Source organism: Myodes glareolus, chromosome 11 (assembly GCF_982192425.1).
Source record: "Myodes glareolus chromosome 11, mMyoGla1.1, whole genome shotgun sequence".
Classification (NCBI taxonomy): domain Eukaryota; kingdom Metazoa; phylum Chordata; class Mammalia; order Rodentia; family Cricetidae; genus Myodes; species Myodes glareolus.
In genome coordinates this window covers 27,276,407-27,294,748 of record NC_142036.1, presented here as the reverse complement: position 1 = coordinate 27,294,748, position 18,342 = coordinate 27,276,407, and the positions used below count along the sequence as shown (strand labels likewise).

The 18,342-nt window shown below is 44.5% G+C and overlaps 1 protein-coding gene across 1 annotated transcript in view; it reads right to left on the bottom strand.

Annotated features, from left to right (window-relative positions):
- Window positions 1-602: 602 nt before the first annotated feature.
- Window positions 603-18,342, bottom strand: part of Efcab11 (EF-hand calcium binding domain 11) — a 166,853-nt gene continuing 149,113 nt past the window's right edge. Inside the window, exon 6 of the mRNA XM_048449426.3 lies at window positions 603-1,943. Within this exon, the coding sequence (XP_048305383.3) occupies window positions 1,865-1,943 (79 nt within the window). The 3' untranslated portion in view covers window positions 603-1,864. The remainder of the gene's footprint in view (window positions 1,944-18,342) is intronic.

Below are 18,342 nucleotides of genomic sequence, written 5' to 3'. Positions count from 1 at the left end.
ACGGAAGAAGGGAGGACTCTGGAGGTGCTAGTGTGGATCCTGAGGCCCAGCTGCACCCCATCCTCCCTCTCTTAGGTCTCAGAAAGTTAATTCAGTGATTTTCTTTTCTTTTTCCTTTTTCAAAGTAAATTCTCATTGGGTAGTTTTCTGTCATTGAGATAAAATGTCTTGGTTAATCTAGAATCACGGGAGTTGCTCAATAGACATTCCCAGACTCACCTCTTGCTTCCTACATCCATGGAAGTAACTCCTTTTTTTCCCTTGTCATCTTGTTCAGGACAGACAGATGACAGATAGGAGCACCAAACAGAAGTTTGGGACTCTGGCCATTACTGAAAGAATGGCTTTGTTAATAAATCGTATTAGTGGGTTTTTTGTTTGTTGATTTTTGTAGTTAAGAAATCTAAAATCTCTCCTTTATGTTTTGAGACCAGGATCAATGACTCGCTCAGTCTGTCTACTATGATGGGAACACTTGCTGAGAAAAGTCAAACTGGAATACTGTGAACAAAATCATACACACATCTCAATGATACCGTAACCATTTCTGTCTTTGAGTAATATTTCATTCATGTTGAGAAATGATTTTCATTGCTTCTTCATTTAGTTTATGAATGTTTGAACAAGCCTTTAATTTTTAACAAACTCCGTTTTGGGATCATTTTAGATTTACAGAAGAATCATGGAAACAGTGGTGTTCCTGCATGGCCCTCACCTAGTCTCCCACACTGTTACAAGCAGCAGAAAAAGCCTGAGCTTCATTCATCTCTACTGTATGTTCCTAGGGGCCCATCTAGAGGAACAAATCACATTTAGTCATCCCATATCCTTAGGTTTCTTTGGTTTATCACAGCTAAAAGCTTTATTTTTCTTAAGGCTATCTGCTAATAATTTATATGAGCATGAAGCTTGTTTAATGCTTGCTACACAAATTTATATTTTTACTTTATCTTTTAATGTTTAGCACTTTAAAAACAAATTACATTAATTTCTTTTACAAATGTTAATGTTCTGAAATCTGAACACTTAAAATGGCAAGATCAGTATTTATGAATTATTTTTAATAGATGCTATGCTATATGCTCAGTGTCTCAGTTTGCTCCAGGAAAGCAGTCACTGGATCCCAGGGATGTGGTAGGGTGTGGAGACTCCTAACTTTGGGACGGTTGAACTTCAAGAGCAGAGCACAGCTAAACTTCCTTGAGCCAGAAGTATGCAGCAGAGGGTTGTTGGCCAGCTCAGGCGAGTGTCTCCAAAGCAGGAAGCCCAGGTTCAGGTTACTTAAAAGAACCCCAAATCACACCCTTTTGTCCATTAAGACCCCAATTGCATTCTGGTTTTCTCTGCATAAAGAATGGCTGGCCGCCTGGTCTCAGCCGATTCCTGTGTTCTGTATACCCCCTGATGTGCGCTCCAGGGACTTTATATAAGAGAAGCCTTTGTTTTTTGTTCATTGCTTAGATGGCAGTAAGCTTGACATTCCACCAATGTTGAGCAAATGAAGGATGATGACACCACTAGCAGGCCAAAGCTAACCCTCCCCAGAGCTGATAAGAGCTAGGGACCCAAGCAGGCAAAGAGTGGAATGAACAGTCTCCAGTTCACAGTATGAAGAATGGAGAGCTCACAGGAGTGGAAAGGAAAAACCACTGGGTGGAGGGGCCAGCAACGGCAGCCTGACTCAGGGCTCTTAGACACATGGAAAGAGATTCCTACCTCTAGGTCCAATATCAGCATTCAAAAACTGTGACGAAGAGTTTACTCATAAGCAGACAGCACGGCAAAAGAGTGAGCTCTGTGTGACCTTCACCTAGATTACAATTCACTGGTCTGTCCAGAACTGCCTTTCCACAAGCATCCGGCTTCATTTTTCCTGTCCATAGTTCATGGCATACTCAAAGTCTCGGAAGCTGACGTGACCGTCTGAGTCTTGATCTGCTTCCCTGGAAAACAACATGGAAAGTTACTTACACATTATTCCTGTCAGCACCTCTGTATCAAGAGCATTCTGGAACCTTCCCTTCTCTGCATGAAGCATGAGGGAGGAGCCAACCCTATCTGAAGACCTAGGCTGATGCCTGTGCTTCCCTCTCTGGCACTACTAACACCTAAAGTACAGAGGAAAGAAGGGGGATTTATGAAAACCCACAGTAACACAATGGAATGCTTCTGAGGGATGGATCTAAATGCGTATGTTACTCAAGAAAGGGAGGAATACGCTGCAGCTGGGGCGACAGTGTTTGACAAGCATGTGCGGAGCCCTGAGTTTCACCCTCGCACTGCAGAAAACTGGGAACAGAGGTACAACACCTATAATCTATCACTAGGGAGCTGGAGGCAGGAGGATCAAAAGATCAGGGTCCTCTTCATCTACATAGTGAGTGTGAGGCTAGCCTGGGCTATATGAGAACCTGTCTCAAACAAAAGTAGGAAAAATTATTGTTCTAGTGATCCCATATATATTACATTTATATACATAATATATACACAAACACATCCTATAACAAAAATGTGAGATGAATAAATAAGAGAAAACTGTTTTAGCAGCCAACAGTGATGGTAACTAAGTTTGATGTCTTACCCACCTCTGCCTTTATACCCCAAGACGGCAGAATCTTAACACCAATTCTGGGGTTGACCCAGTTTATATACAGAGCTACTGAGCCTTAAGGAGGCCTGAAAGTTTTCTACGGATCACACTGATAGAGAGCAGCTAAAATTCAACTCAATCAAGGCCCGTGAAACTCTGAAGTCAGGGCTCCACCGCCTCCTGCCATTGCCACCCTATATAATCAACGCCACACAGGGAGTTCCTGCATGGCTAAGCACGATTCCGCGGTTCCTTCCTGGCTTCACTCGCATTCGTGGGATCACTGTTAAATCCACACAACAGGCGTACTAAGCTTTTCAAATTCCTATGAGGAGTGGCGGAGATGTGAGCCCTTGACTAAGGGTGCGGGAAGCCTCTGAGGGGGTGTCCTCGGAACCTCAGAGACGTGGCTCTGCTCCCTGAACGGGCAGCAGAGAGGGACACATTTTCTAGGTGGTTAAGGTAAGGCACAGCCAGAACACAAAACGGCCAGCAGCAGCTCCTCGGCTGGACCAGCAGGAAAAGACGCGCCTACTAAAGAGCACATCTGCAAGGGGAACGCAGGAGCATGGTCCCAGGTTCCCTTGGGGACATCCTGAAACAAGGCAGGGTACGCCTTCTTCCTTCGGAGCACGGGTGGTTGATGCAAATGACATTCTACAGAAAACAACGGTACCAACCACAACACAGGGCTTTTAAAAGCAAAGACTGGCCTAAGCAAGAAAGCCACTAATCACTGTAATAGTTTTAAAGCAGGCTTTTAAAATATTGAATTCTAAAATAAACTTTCTGAATATTTCATGCCAAAGTCTCTGAAGTCTATAATGGTTCTAGATGGAGTGATGATAATTTTTCTTTCTTTTGAAGTAGAGAAAAAAAAAATCCTACTTCTCTGCCCCAGGGCAAAAACCATGTTGCAGCGTATTGGGATAAAATGACTGCGTACCACGGAGGCTATTCTTCTTGTTATATCTCTTGGTGAAATATACATGGTGATTTCACGCTGTACAGCATGCGGAGCATAATGTCAGATCTCTTCTAAGGGATTTAAAACAATCACAGGATTGCACATCACTGGCTACGGGATATAAACCATCCCTTCAATAAAATTAGATAATTGAAGATCCTTCACATTGCCTAAGTATTTGATTAGAGAAACAGTCTTCTTCCCCTTTCTATTCCGAGCTGGTATGTCTGAACTAAAATCTCACAGGGCGAATAACGCAGGGGAGAACCAGCAGGATCAACTGCTTCTGGTGATATTTTGAGTGTCTTTTCACTCATTTATCGGGACACTAGAAAGGCTGTAGAAAGCAAATCTCTCTGCCCACTTTTCTCCTGTAAACAACCTGTTGTTATCATATTAACATTGAATTATTCTTGTTGTCTTTGCCACAGCTTTCCACAGAAGGTGGGTCCACTGTCACCACGGATGGGAAAGAGGAAAGTCCATTAATATGGCTTAGAGAGGGCACTGTATTCCCATATCAAATGGAGGGACATCTGGTATCTCCTGTTTATGTTTGGAACGAGACACAGTACACTAGCTGATGCTGGCTGACGTTTCACACACATGAACGGTCTGGTCCTTTCGACTTGAACAAAGAGGAAACCGAAGCTTAAGGGTTCAAAGTTTAATTCTTAGTACCAACACAAGCATTCTGTGGGAGACTGGAACACCCACACTCAATCACAGTGTGACACGAACAGGCGGGCTGGTGGGAGAGCTGGAGACGTGGAGAGGGGAGGACTGCCAGTAGGTAAAAAGGAACCTCATTTCTGTTTGTGGGAAAGAAAGCCTTCAACCCCGGTTCTGAAACAGGAACACACTGCTTTAGTGCCACCTGAAAATGCTCAGCCCCCAAATATTTCAGTACCTCTCACTGCTTCTAGAAACAATCTCCAGGAGCGCAAGAGCTTTCGCCCACAGCTGTCCCCACCTCTTAGCTCATAGCAGGCAACGACTCTGTGCTGAATAAATGAATTTGTGGAGGAAATGGAGCCGAGGAAACTGGCGACAATATTATGGACAACGTATTACCTCCCAGGAGGTGTTGGGATCGAATAAAGAGACTGTCCTACTACTGTCCACTGTTGCGAGAGCAGCCAGTGAAATAAAGCACGGGGAAGAAGCCACCTCCAAATACCACCCAGAGATTCACGAGTGAGTCCATTATCGTCTCTGTGCTCAGCTGCATTCGGGAAACACAGGGTGAGCATGGGAAAAAACACAGAGGAGATGGGCTTCGGGAAAGCAGGCTGCTGAGCATGATGAAGGATGAAGGAAGATTCCCTGGAACACTGGGCAGGATAGGTAGATGTATCCAACCCAAGGCCCAGGGCAGCTGTGAATGTGGCTCAACATAAAATCGTAAAACTTGCTTAGAGAGAGAGAGACAGACAGACAGAGTGTGTGTGTGTGTGTGTGTGTGTGTGTGTGTGAGAGAGAGAGAGAGAGAGAGAGAGAGAGAGAGAGAGAGAGAGAGAGACTTGATTATGTGGGCCTCAAGGATGACCTTCATAGATGACAATGCTATGTCACAGTATCAAAAGGTAGGGGACTGTGAAGCAAAGCTGAACCCTGGACATGCGCGAGTCTACTTTGCCATGGTGAAGCCAGTGAGGAAATTGCTCTCTGGTTTGACACACAGACAGAGATGTTGTCACCTATCTAAGCTCGAGGCTTAGAATGGACTGTTGAAAGGAATTGAGCTTACAGAGATGCATGAGAGGAAAATAAGTTGCTATTAACAATAACAAGTGTTTTCTAAAAAATAAGTCCAATGACATTAAAGGTCCTTTTGATTTGTTTTTAAGATGCATAATAGAGACCTGCCTGGAATTGCTTTTGGCAGCAGGGACTCAAGAGAGCTCGCTGCTCTGTATGGCTTCTGATGAAAAATTGAGGACCCTTTGGGAGAAAAAAAAAGAGAAACAAGAAAAGAGAGGTGCAGGAAGAGAGGTACAGGAAGAGAGGTGCAGGAAGAGGGGTGCAGGAAGAGAAGTAGAGGAAGAAAGGTGCAGGAAGAGAGGTACAGGAAGAGGGGAACAGAAAGAGGGGTGCAGGAACAGAGGTACATGAAGAGAGGAATAGGAAGAGAGGTGCAGGAAGAGAGGAATAGGAAGAGAGGTACAGGAAGAGAGATGCAGGAAGAGAAGGTGCAGGACAAAGGGTGCACACCACACAAGGGGATGGAGCAGTGTTTAAAAGCGCTCCAGTGAGCTGCCATGTTCACAAGGAGCATCTATGGTGTTTAATATAACCTCTTCCTGACTGCCATCGAGGATTGTGATAGATGCACACACTATGAGGAGCTTGAGTCTGGAGTCAGGGGCTGAGAGGACCAAGGAGAGAGCTGTCTGAGCAGAAGCAGAGGGAGGAGGAAGGCAAATGGGCTGTGGTAATGTGGTCCATCAACTGAACTAATTCCCAGATGGGAGAGTTGAGGGCCAGATGCTCTCTGGAAATTTGGAGGAATCCTGAGAAGTGTTTAGGTTCCTACAGGGTATGGGATGGGGTTCTGTGCAACCTTCTCTGGACTCAGGAGTGCGGGAAGACCTTCAGGCAGGACTGGAGACCACCAGCTGAACTCTAAGGTTTTCACTTTTCTAAAACAAACATTCTTCCATACACTATATTACAGTAGGAAGTAATGTGCAGTTACTTTCATGAATATAAGACTCAATGTTTTCTCTTGTGCACATCCTAATTGGTTAATCAAAGCTGTCTCGTGGTGATGTTGTGTAGACTTTGGTAGGCAGAGCTGGCACTTCCCTACTTCCTCATAACCAGAGGCTATGAGGTCTGAGTCTTGGGGAACCAGGGTTTCCCACTGTGATCTCTCACAAGGCAGGCCACAGTATTGCCTACTGATTTCTGAGGGGACACACAAGGTTATGTGTGTGTGTGTTCACATATGCATGAGAGCACATGTGTGTGCTAGTTCATGTGGGGTCCAGAGGATAGCCGGGGGTGTTGTTTCTCAGGTGCCGCCCACCTTTCTATTTGAGGCAGAGGGGCTCACTGACCTGGAAACTGACACTTGAGCTAGGCTAACAATCCATGCAGCAAGAACCCACTTGTCTCCTTCTCCCTGGTGCCTGGATTACAAACGTGTGCCATCAAGCCCAGTTTTGTTTTGTTTTTAAATTTTTTATGTGGGTTCTGGGGATCGAACTCAGGTCCTTGTGCTTGCAAGGCTAGCACCCAATTAACTGAGCCGTGTACCGAACCCCAAGAGTTCTTACTTTAATAAAAAATATGTAAATAGTGAGTGTTTCTCTTAAGTAGTAACTGTTTCTTATACAAACATTTTAAACATAACTTCTTAGAATGCCCTGAAAATACTTGTTTCTTGAAAAGTTGTTTTTGTTGTAAAATCATTTCAGAGTAGCTCTTGGCAGGTCTCCAAAGGAGATTTCAGACGGGAATACCGACGTTTCCAAAGTTACTTAAGGGAAAAAGAAAAGCGAAACCAAGAGAAAAAGGCTTATAGATGGTACTACATTAAAATAATGCAATGTTCTTCATTAAAAATGACATAAAGACTATGAAAATGACATTTTAAACTATGAACAAGAATGCAAGCTAGTATCTTTGTTACAATTGCAACCCCATAAATATCTATATTCATTTGAGTGGAAGCCAGAGGTTATACGCTAAATAGGAGAAAGATGACGGAGTGATGACCAATTCCACCTTAAAGTATTACTTAAGGGGGTTGAGGAGATGGTTCAGTGGGTAACCACCTGCTGTGCAAGCATGAAGGCCAGAGTTCAGATTCCCAGAACCCGCACGACGCCAGACACAGCAGCACACATCTGTAATCACAGTGTTCTTACAGCGAAATGGAAGCAGAGAGTGGAGAGCTGCAGGGATCTCGTGGGTCAGCAGCAAATGACAAACAGATCCTGCCTCAAACAAGGTAGAAGGTGAGGACTGAGGCCTAAGACTTCTGGCTTCCATGCGCGTGCCTGCATACACAAAAAGGCAAAGAACCAAAGTGTTCCTTAGTATTGCATATTCTCTCTTTAGTCTGAGTATCCCAAACAGCCTATTTCCTAGTGTGCAGATCCTTAGCAGCTAGAGCAGGGGTTTTCGACCTCAGCGGAGAGAGTTTTATTACAACAGAGCATGACTATACACTGTGGGTGCTCAGCGGGATCTCTGCCCTCTATCCACATGATACCCCCCAAACTGCAAGTGTTCCTGGGGTGATGGTGGCAGAAGGAAAGACCAAGTCCTCCTTGATTGAGAACTACTGAGCTAAAGGAACCACAGTTTGAGGCAACCACTGGGAATGTTCTTGCTAAATCAACATGTACTAAAATAATGGCTTTGGTTGGGGGATGGCCCAGTGGATAACACACTTGACACAGGCGCACAGGGACCTGAGTTTGAATCCCCAGAACCCATGGATAGCCAGCTCGCCTGGTACATGCACTGATGAACAGCACCAGAAAGGAGAGCCTGTCTCAAACAAGGTGGAAGGTGAAGACACACACTGAAGACTGTCCTCTGACCTACACGTGTATACTATAGCACACATGTGCTCACAGGCACACACATGCTACATACAAACACATACACACACACACAATATACATCATACATACAGGCGGCATACACACACATACACACCGAGGTTAAAAAAGCAATTGTCTTAAAGACCTTTCTTCAACAAATACTTTGAGTGTCCCCTGAGGCGCGTGCTTTCTGAATGGATGGTGCAGACCACGGCCCAGTTCTGTGTCTGGCCACCGCTAGACTTGAGATGAAAAGCAGCCCAGTGAAGACCAACACTGAGGGGCTCCTGCTGGTGGGAGCAGGGCTGCCAGACATCCCTGTGTTCCTAGCAAACACACTGACAGTCAGTAATTATGTGAGTCACTGCCATCATCAAGCATGGCTTTTGAAAGCTGACACCGTATTTGATTTCCTTGAAACATGAATGAGAAATTCAGTGTGGAAGCAAAAATTTAAATGAGAAAAGTTTTTTTATGGAGGGCAGTTTTGGAAAAGAGGAAATGGGGAGAGAGCGCATTTCTTTTCGGTTCTCTGTGGAATAATTTCAATGAAAGTCAAAACTGCCATTCTATTAGGGACAAAACTGTCATATTGACAGAACAGGAAGAGTAAAAATTATCCAGCAAGCAAGGAGCCCCCGCTGGGGAAGAGAGGACCCGCCAATTGAAGATGCAGTAATGACAGCTTTCCCCACAGCAGACTTCTCTTGTGAGGACCCTGCCGCTTCCCTCCACTGGCGAGCTCGACTCTTTGTTGATGAGAGTCCTGCAGGGCTCTGCCGCAACTGCGTTGGTAATGTGTTTATTAATTTTACCTTTTAAAGACACATGTTAAGGAAAATCACTCAGATGCTCAGGGAAGATGAACAAGAAATGGGGTGATTTCTGGTCTTTCCTGGACTTCCACGTGACTGGCAACCTCTTCACTGCACATTTGACCCCTCTGTGCTCACCTTGCACCCTGCACCCACTTTACTCCCACTGTTGGGGGACACTGCCTTGGTCATGCCCTGCGGGTATCTAGCCGTTTGCCTGGGACTGCTCAGACAGCTGGCATGTGTGCACATGTGCACACACAAGCATAAGACACAGGAACAGAAGGCTTTATGGCCCTACAGGGGATTCAGTGGATAAAATGGGATAAACTATTAACCTTTGTCTCTTGGACAGCCAACTCTGAGGTCTTTTCTTGGGTTTGTGCAGTTCCAATGTCTCCCATTGTGGTACTGAACTCAGTAACAGACACTGGTGTTGTTTCTCCCTCTCACTCTCTGTATCACAATAACGGGCACTCAAATCTTCCTGGCAGGCTATGTTTTCAGCAGGAATCCAGGCTCAGACAGCAGAAGGTTTCTTTTGGGAGATGCAGTCCATTTGAATGGCGCATTTAAATTGCCGTCAGCCAGAGCACGTCACTTCAGAGTCTCATTTAGTTGAAAGGGATCTCAGGACTTGCAACACATCCATCTTCAGCTATTTTCAAAATGCTTTTTAGACCAAATTAAACATGCCTTTACAAAGACAGATGAAGTCTGAAGTTGTGGACAAGTGAAATGACAGTTCTAGGAAACCGTACAGCAGACTGCTCACCACTGTCGCATGCATATCTGTTCAATAATATTTAGTCTGCCAACAACAAGTAGCAATATTAAGCCTTTAAGTAGCCCATCATTGTACAGAAAACACACCACTGAATATAAGTTCCTTACAGGACGACTGGGAAGGTAGAGTGACTGAACAGGCTTACATGGGTCTGTTACATGAGCTATGAATGATAAAAGGGTGCCCAGACTAGGCCAAGAATAAAGACTTTCAGAAGCCATGGAGCCCTGGGCCTCGTTAGCACCAAGTGCAGTTAGGAACAATAACAAAGTGGTTGCCATTAGTTACCCATATCCAAGCTACCCACTCTACTAGGTAACAGCTATTACCTAAGAGGGACAGATCCCAACCTCAAGTTCTAGACATAGGACTGGACTGGTCTAAGTCAATCATAGTAATCTTACCTCCCCTTAGCACAGTGCTTGTTAAGAATTGATTGGCTTATGTCAGCTGATATCTGGCATTTCTTCCCTGCCACCAGTGATTGGTAAAAGTTGATCCACATGTGATAACATCTGGAGAGTCTGCAAGCTGAAGAGGTTCTTCCAGTGTGGACATCTGGGATGTGAAAGGGTGGTCCGGTCTTAGGACAGCATTTTCCTTCCATACGGATGCACGTCTGCACAGAGCCCTGGCATCCAGTGGCACAGAGATCTGATGGTTTGTGCACAGGCACCCCAGTGTTGATTAACAGCTGGAGCTATCTACATGGATGGGAGGGCTCAGAAGAGCTAAGGGTGCTAGAGTTTTATCAAAACATACCTGAAACTTGTCCTATTGAAGATTCTTAGTCACTGACCCTAAATCCCCTGGTATTTCAGGCCTTTTGTAAAAGACTCCTTGCCATTTGCAAGAGAAACCACCCTAATGTGCCCACTATCCTGCTTTCAATCCTTTCTAAACCCAGGTAGACGAGACAATAAATACACAGTAGCCGCCCCTTTGTTTTCTCAGGCTCCCAGTGGATGACTGAAACCATGGACAGCATCTAGCCCTCCGTCTACCATATTTTTGCTACACATGAGTACCTGTGGCCATGTCTAATTAGACACTGTAAGAGAATTGACAACAGCAATGAGCAGCACAATAGTACACTGATAAGGATACATCATGATGAAATTGCTACCACTATGACTGCCACATGTTGGGGCCACTGTTAATTTATTCCACAAATTCATTTATTCAACACCCAGTTACTGCCTTCTATGAGCTAAGAGGTGGGGACAGGTGTGAACAAAAGCAAAATAGCCCCCTCCACACACAAGAAGGATAGTGAGCAACTACAGGCAGCTAGAGCGCACAATGTGGCGATGCAGGACAAGAAAACGACTCCGTGCCACAGGGTGAGTAAGAGGCCCTGCTGGTAGAGGAATGCACCATCTAAAACCTGTGAAGTATTTATTTCTCAACTTTCCACTTAATATTTCTGGGCCGAGGTTCTGAATAATTGTATCTAAGGGAAGTAAAACCTTTCCTTAGATAGAACTACCTATAAGGGGATAAGGGGACTACCATAGTTTGGGGGGAAAATAGTTTCTCATTCTAATTTCTCCTCAGATGTTGTCATAATATTCTTGACTATTTTCTTTAGTTCTGTAATTTAAAGAACCAACTTGCTGGTTGCCCCTATTATAATTTCTGTTTATGAATCTATTTAGAGACAGAGTCTTATATAGTCCAGGCTGGACTTCAATTCAGTATGCAGCCAAGGATAACCTTGAACCTCTAAGTTTCTTGCATCTGCTTCCCAAGTTCTAGAACTATAGTCATGGGCTACTATGCCTGGATTTTTACATGGTGCTGATCGGCATGGAACTCAGGGCATTGTGCATACTAAATAGGCAGTCTATTAAGAAGACTACATACTCAGCTGAATGGAGACTTTATCTATGGAGACTTTATCTGTGGTGTCTGTGTGCATATGTGTGTGTGTGTGTAGTGTGTACACACATGTGCGTGTCTAGGCACAGAAGTGAGAGGGGAACATTGGGTATATTTTGTTCTATCACTCACTATTCTCTTGAGTACTGAGTCTCTTGATGAACCTGGAACTAGGCTGACAGATAGCAAGCCCCACTGATACTTTCCCCACTGCATCTCCACCCCTAACAGTGCTGGGATTATCCCTGGCTTTTTACGTAGGTTCTGGGGACTTGAACTCAGGACCTCATGATTGCCTAAGTACTCTTACTTAATGAGCCATTTCCCCAGACCATAAATATTATTCTTAATATGCAGCTCTGCCTTCTAGAGCTGACAAAGTAGACCAGCCCAAGCAAAGAGAAAAGTGGGTGGGAAATACAAGCATGTTTGGGAGAGTGATTTATCCTGAAAGACTCACTTTCTCCCAGATACGACATTTTAAGAATAAGGAGTCAGAAAGTTAGACATTTTAGAAGAAGAAAAGAATGTAAGTTTAGATGTCTAATTATTGACCACCTGTAGGCCTGGGGATAAATGCAATCATTATGTGGCCCAACTCCCACATCTGGCAGTCTGATACTTCTTCTGTAGCAAGTGCTTTAGCAGAGTCGCTAACAAACATTGATGCTATCTTGTTCTTTCAGTTCAGTTCTCTGGAAGAGAAACTGTGATGGAAGAAAACAGCAGAGACCAGGCAGCCCCAAGGATGGGGAGAAGAGTCGACACAGCATCTTGAACTAATCACTAAAAAAAAAAAAAAGGCACCTTGTACTTATGGGTCACTAGCTCTCTCTGTCCTCAATGCTGCAGTAGAAACTGCCCAGATAGGCACTCCTGTCTCCGCTGGGCTGCCCCAGGACTTTGTAACCATGGGGAAGGCTTTGTGTCCATTGGAAAATCTCTTAGCAGTTCAAATTCCTAGCTCTTCACTTGTCAATCTGAACGACTGCACTAGACGATAAAGTCTGAGTTAGCTCTAAAACGTGATGAGCTCTGTTGTACAACGAGTGTCTTTGAATACAGAAAATTTAAAACGCAGCCCAACTTCAGTTAGTCATTTAAAAACAGAAGCTAGTCTTTGACCCTGGCCACGGCCCTAAGGAACCAAACACAAACAAAAATGCAAATGAAAAGAGAAAAGACCCGGCATTCAGCAGTGGGAAGTGCGAAGGGGATAGAGCCATTTCTATTTCAAATAATCACTTCAGCTGAGATATCCAGTGTCATCTTGAACTTGATTATGAGATAAAAGAAATGGGACAGAGATGGCAATCATTTAATCTCTTAAGAACAGCTATTCTGGAGAGCTTTTCACTCCACGTTCAATAGATTTCTAGCAGGTTGTGATCTGGCTAGAAAGAACGCATAATGATGAGGAAAATTATGTTTTCAATAACACATGCTCTTACGGTACAAGTCTGTCCACAAAGGAGGCAATCAAACGAACTCTGACCACTTTAACAGATGGCGTAATGGCTCAGTGCACAGATGCGGCCTCCCTGAAAGCAACAAGTTCACATCCTTGACTGGAGGTTTCGGAATGAGCTGAACTTTCAAGTGTAATGCAGGAAAGATTACACAGTGCCAGACGAGAGTGCCAAGTGTGCGTGGGTTCAGGGGCTCGTGGAGACGGGCTCAAAGAATACAGCTTTAATGAGCTTGATTTTGCTAATGCAGCACATAGAGTTGAAGTTGAAATGTGAACTACCAACACGGAGCCATTTGTAGGTGCCCTGCTAATAACACTGTTGGCCACTGTTTGCTGGTAAGCTTGTCTTGCAAAACCGCACTGCCTCGGAGTCAGAAAAAGACCTGATTGTCAAACAATGCTTATTTTCTCTGAGATGGATGTTTTGGAGTAGAATATATTTTTAATAAGATGCAACAGAAAAATAGTAGAAATTTGTTTAGTTGTTCTTTTTAAAGAAATTCAACGAATCAAATCTAAAATTCATCTGGAAAAACAAATATCCCATAAGATTCAGAACTAAAAAAAAAAATGATGTTGAACCAAAAATATGAGTCCTCAGTAATTAAAACAGTCTGATCATTCTGAATCGGCAAGCACTAAGCAAATTCTGAAATATGATACATAGATTTAGCAAAGATCACATGAGACACTTGGAGGCGCCAGGATGAAAATGGCTGTAAGGGCAGAAGCTTCGGTAACCGGCTGCATAGTGGGAAACTCACGCTAGCCTCCTTGCCAGCAAAATTCTCCTTTCCTCTCTACAGTATGGCAGTGGGGCTACATTTCCAGCCCTGAGAATCCCAGCAGACCCCGCAATACGACACAACTAGAATAGCATGTGTCCAAGGGTCTAGGCCATCATCAACCCCCAGGGACTGTGGCGTGGCCAGATTCTGAAAGGCACCCTCATCCAGGGTCAGCAAAGACTCTCTGGAAGTTCAAGTGATTTGCTCCACATAGCTTGATTATAGAAAATTTATTGTAAAACTATGAGAAATTAGGTTTTATCTGCTTCCCCCCCACCAAGTAAAGGAGAATATAAAAATTTTTAGTTTTAAATAATCCACTTGGGAAAATAGATTTTACACTTGGGCCCATTTCTTAAGGCTGTGCATCAGTGGGCTGACAGGAGGTCTGGCTTTACTTCAGCATAATTATAATGCATTATTTATGTTTCATTTATAGCATGCTCCTAGCATTTAGAAGTTCTGGGCCTGCCGACAGTAATAAACAACATGAAATGGAATCATATTTCATAATGAAATAATTCCCTCAAATTATCAGAAATATTCTATTAATGAAGGCTCCCGGTCAGCAAGAAGTCACATCAAATGGGACCACAGGCTTGAACATGATTTCGATCCGGAGAGGCAAGAGTTCAGAAGGCATGACAGGCATTTAGAAAATTATGACACACATAGGGAATGTGATACGGTCCAATACATCCCACGACAAAATTGAGGGGCCCTGGTCAAAGCGCAAGAGGGGACATTCAAAGACTGGCCCCTGGACATGCTTCTGAATTTAATACCTAGAGAACCCCCCTCCTTCCCTACAGCTGAACTAGGGCCAGGAACTGCTAAGCTTGTGTCTCACCACCAAGCCATGGCACTAGCCCTTTGTTTGTTTTGACACCAGGTTGGCCTTGAATGCAAGCTCTTTTTCCTTTAATCTCCTAAATGCTGACATTCCAGGCACAGGCTTGTTTTTTACCCCTGCAGTAATTCTCAAGGCCAGCGTGGAGGGGGAGGAAGAAAAGGAACTACAGGGAGGGCAGTCCCACAGATGCAGATGACATCCCCGCACCCCAGCTAGATAGGCTTCTCCCCTGCAGCCTAGCACTGAGCTTCCTGCTGAGGCTGGCAGAGCACTTGCCTTAGAGAGAGAGAGAGAGAGAGAGGAGGAGATGGCTCTCTGAGGCTTTGGGCTGAGAACAGACACTGGCTCACCAGGGGTTTCAATAATGTGTAAATCACGAAGGGACATTAGAGATGTTGGGGGGCTCTTCCTAGCCTTGGGAAGAAACTGCTCTCCCATAAATTGCCACACTAATACCGATTTCAGGGATTCAAATTACTGGCCTAATCCAGCATGACATTTTCTGCCCATTATCTAGTTTCTCCTGCCTCCAGGCAGGGCCACATCATTGATTACGGAGCGTTTCAGCCACTAAAAAAGATCACGCTCATCATTAAGGACATTAAGTGTTGATCTGTGCTGGCTAAGTGACTTAAAAGGTTCGTGCCCTTCTAGTAACAACTCCAAGAGGCCATTTCAGGATATTTATTAAACAAATTAAGTATTTACATTATGCTCAAGCACAGAGGCACAGCAATTGAGTATGAGGGTATCAGAAAACAAAACCAGGAGACTGTGTGTGAGAAAAGCCAGCTTGCTTGCTTTCCTAGACAAGGAGGCAGGGGACCCTCCAAATGTTTGGTGAAGAGTCTGAATTGGGTAGGTCCTCATAGTCACCTGCCTCCTAGTGTGCCCTGTCTCCAGACATTTTCCTTCTAGAGACAATGTGTTAACTAGCAATACGATGAGGAAGACTGGGAGGATTTCAGGAAATCTTCAAAACTGAAGAAATACAGGAAATGGAGACGCCTTTCTGTTTCCCCACACTCCATATTATTAGTGCCAGAATCATTATGAATGTGCTCGGCAGAGTGGTTTTCTCATCCTATGGTATGCAGACAAAGGAACCCAGGCTTCTTCAAGAAGCAGCAGTCCGTGAGGGCTGGCCCATCTCTGTGGTTGGTAGTGTTCTTCCCCGCAGCCTATGGAACACACAATGGGCAGGAACACAGAAACCTTGCCCGCTGTGCTGTGCCCAGGACTCAGCCCAGTGTCTGGTCTCAGCATCTGGTCCACAGTGCTGTTTAATGAATATGTGTTGACCACATGAATGGATGCATAGAAGAGTCTACGCAGTCTATGTAGATGGGAGAGAAACATAACTTTCCATGCATGTTGCCACGGCCAACCCTTACAGTGGCTATTCAAAGAATGGTTAGTATGGCTCAGGGTTTGAGGGGAGCGGGACAGGTGTGGTGTCAGGAGCCTGTGGCACTGGTCAGATGGTACCCACAGTTGAGATGCAGAGAGATAAATGCTGCTGCTCAGCTCCCTTTCTCCTTTGGACCCCATAGAACAGTGACTATTGTGTTCTGGCAGGCCTTCTGATCTCAGCTAACCTAGTGCAAACAACCCTTACAGACAGAGAACTATCAGAGGAGGGTACAGAGCAGGCTGGGCCTTGCCCCGAGTGACTCCATCTTGAATAACATTGTCAAGATGGAAGGACTCCGCACTTCATACAAATAATCAACCCCAGACATTGGGAGTGAATTAAGACCTAGACTTTTCCACAGTTATCAAGACACATAGCTAATGCGTGAAAGGAGGTCTGGGATAAAGTCAGGTTTATTTAATACAGTGCACAGACGATACAGAAATGAAACCAGTGACGAACCTGCTGGTCCAGGTGTCACTGCCTCTTTGTTTCCAAAGAGATGAGGAAGGTGCGGAGAAGGTCACCGAGCTGTGGCTTAAGTAAGCCCTCCACAGTCCAAGAGAGTGTGAGACCCTTTCCCCCTGGTTTTATAGGGTCATATATCTTCAGAGAAGACTTTGCCCATTGGGCCAAGCCATTCCATACAACTGGCTAGTGGACCAAATTCCCACAATATATGCAGAACATGGTAAAATGAGACAGTATTAACACCCTATGTTGGACATGCTGAACTTCAATAACTTAACAAACCAGACCAACGACACACAGGATGTATTCACATCAGTCCACAGTGTGGAACACTTAACTATTCCTTTGTCATAGGCCACCCTGGTGTACGAGTCATGGCTTTTGCTCAGGAGATGACCAACAGTAAAGCCTCAGCAGACCCCAGACTCAGTGTGCTCCCGCTAACAGTGCCCACTTCATGCTCTCCAAACAGTTCATCTGAACACCTCTGCCGCTGACCGGTGAAGCCAGGGTCTGACATCCTGCACGGACTGTATCTCTCTGCCCTTCCCCACCTCGTTGTAATCCTGGGAAGCACGATGTGTCACTGGAGGTCAGAGTATTAGTAACAGAACTTGGAACAGGACAAAGAGCTTGTGCTTGCTGTGGACAGAAAGTCAAGGCAAGTCAGAAATAGGTGGTGAAGTGGAGCCCATGGGACTGGCTGAGCGACAGCAGCTTGGTGGTCTACTGGTGCCGTCACTCACTCACAACAGGTGACAATCGGCATTGTTTCGAGCCTTCAAGTCTGCGGTAATTTATCATAACCACACAGCAAAACACAAGGAAGAGAATGGATATAGTTCTGGGTAATTTTACGTTTGTCAAGACACTGATGCAGAGATTACAGACATTTGGAAATATTCACCTATAGTCAATCACCTAACACGTTAGATGATCCTTAAACATCACTTTACCTGTCATGACCTCAGTTTTATTATCTATAAAAGGAAAAAACATTTGAGCCTGGTTCGTTTTAAAGCTCAGCACTTATGAGCTGGGGAAGGAAGAAACGCTTTCCTGTTTCATACCTGCCAGGACTTGGCAAACACCGAGGACAAAGTGATATTAAAAATAGTGATCTGTACAAAAGAAGAAAAGGTTCCATTTTTTTCAAAAGAGTTCAAAATAAAAGAATCTGGGAATACCTTAATAAGAAACGTGTTGAACCTGCAGAAAGAAAACTACAGAATTCCGTGGAGACACATAAAGGGGTATTTGAGAATGTGGAGGGACGTGCAGCGTGTGTACCTGGACGGGAGGACTGGACCCTGGAAACATGCCAGCATCTTCCCAGGTAATTTGTAGGCTGAATGTAATTTTCATCAAAACCCCAAAGGAGCTCGGAACGTCACAAAAAAGTGATTCTACCATTCATCTGGAAAACAAACAAGCAAGTAAACAGAGCCGAAAGGCAACTTAGAACCAATAAAGAATTAGGTTTTAGAATATGTCCTAAGAAATGAGCTGGGAAGGTGTGTGCTTCTGGAGCAGGAATACAGTGCAAGGGGCAAAATACCTGGGCAGGTCCCCGCGCCTGCAGAAGAACTGAATGCAAAACACAGGCTGGCCCTGCTTTGGACAACAACCCAAAACCAAAACAAAGAAATAAACAAAGTCAACTCAATATAGCACATAAGATACACACACACACACACACACACACACACACTTTGCCCCACACTAAGTACCAAATAAATTTCAAAT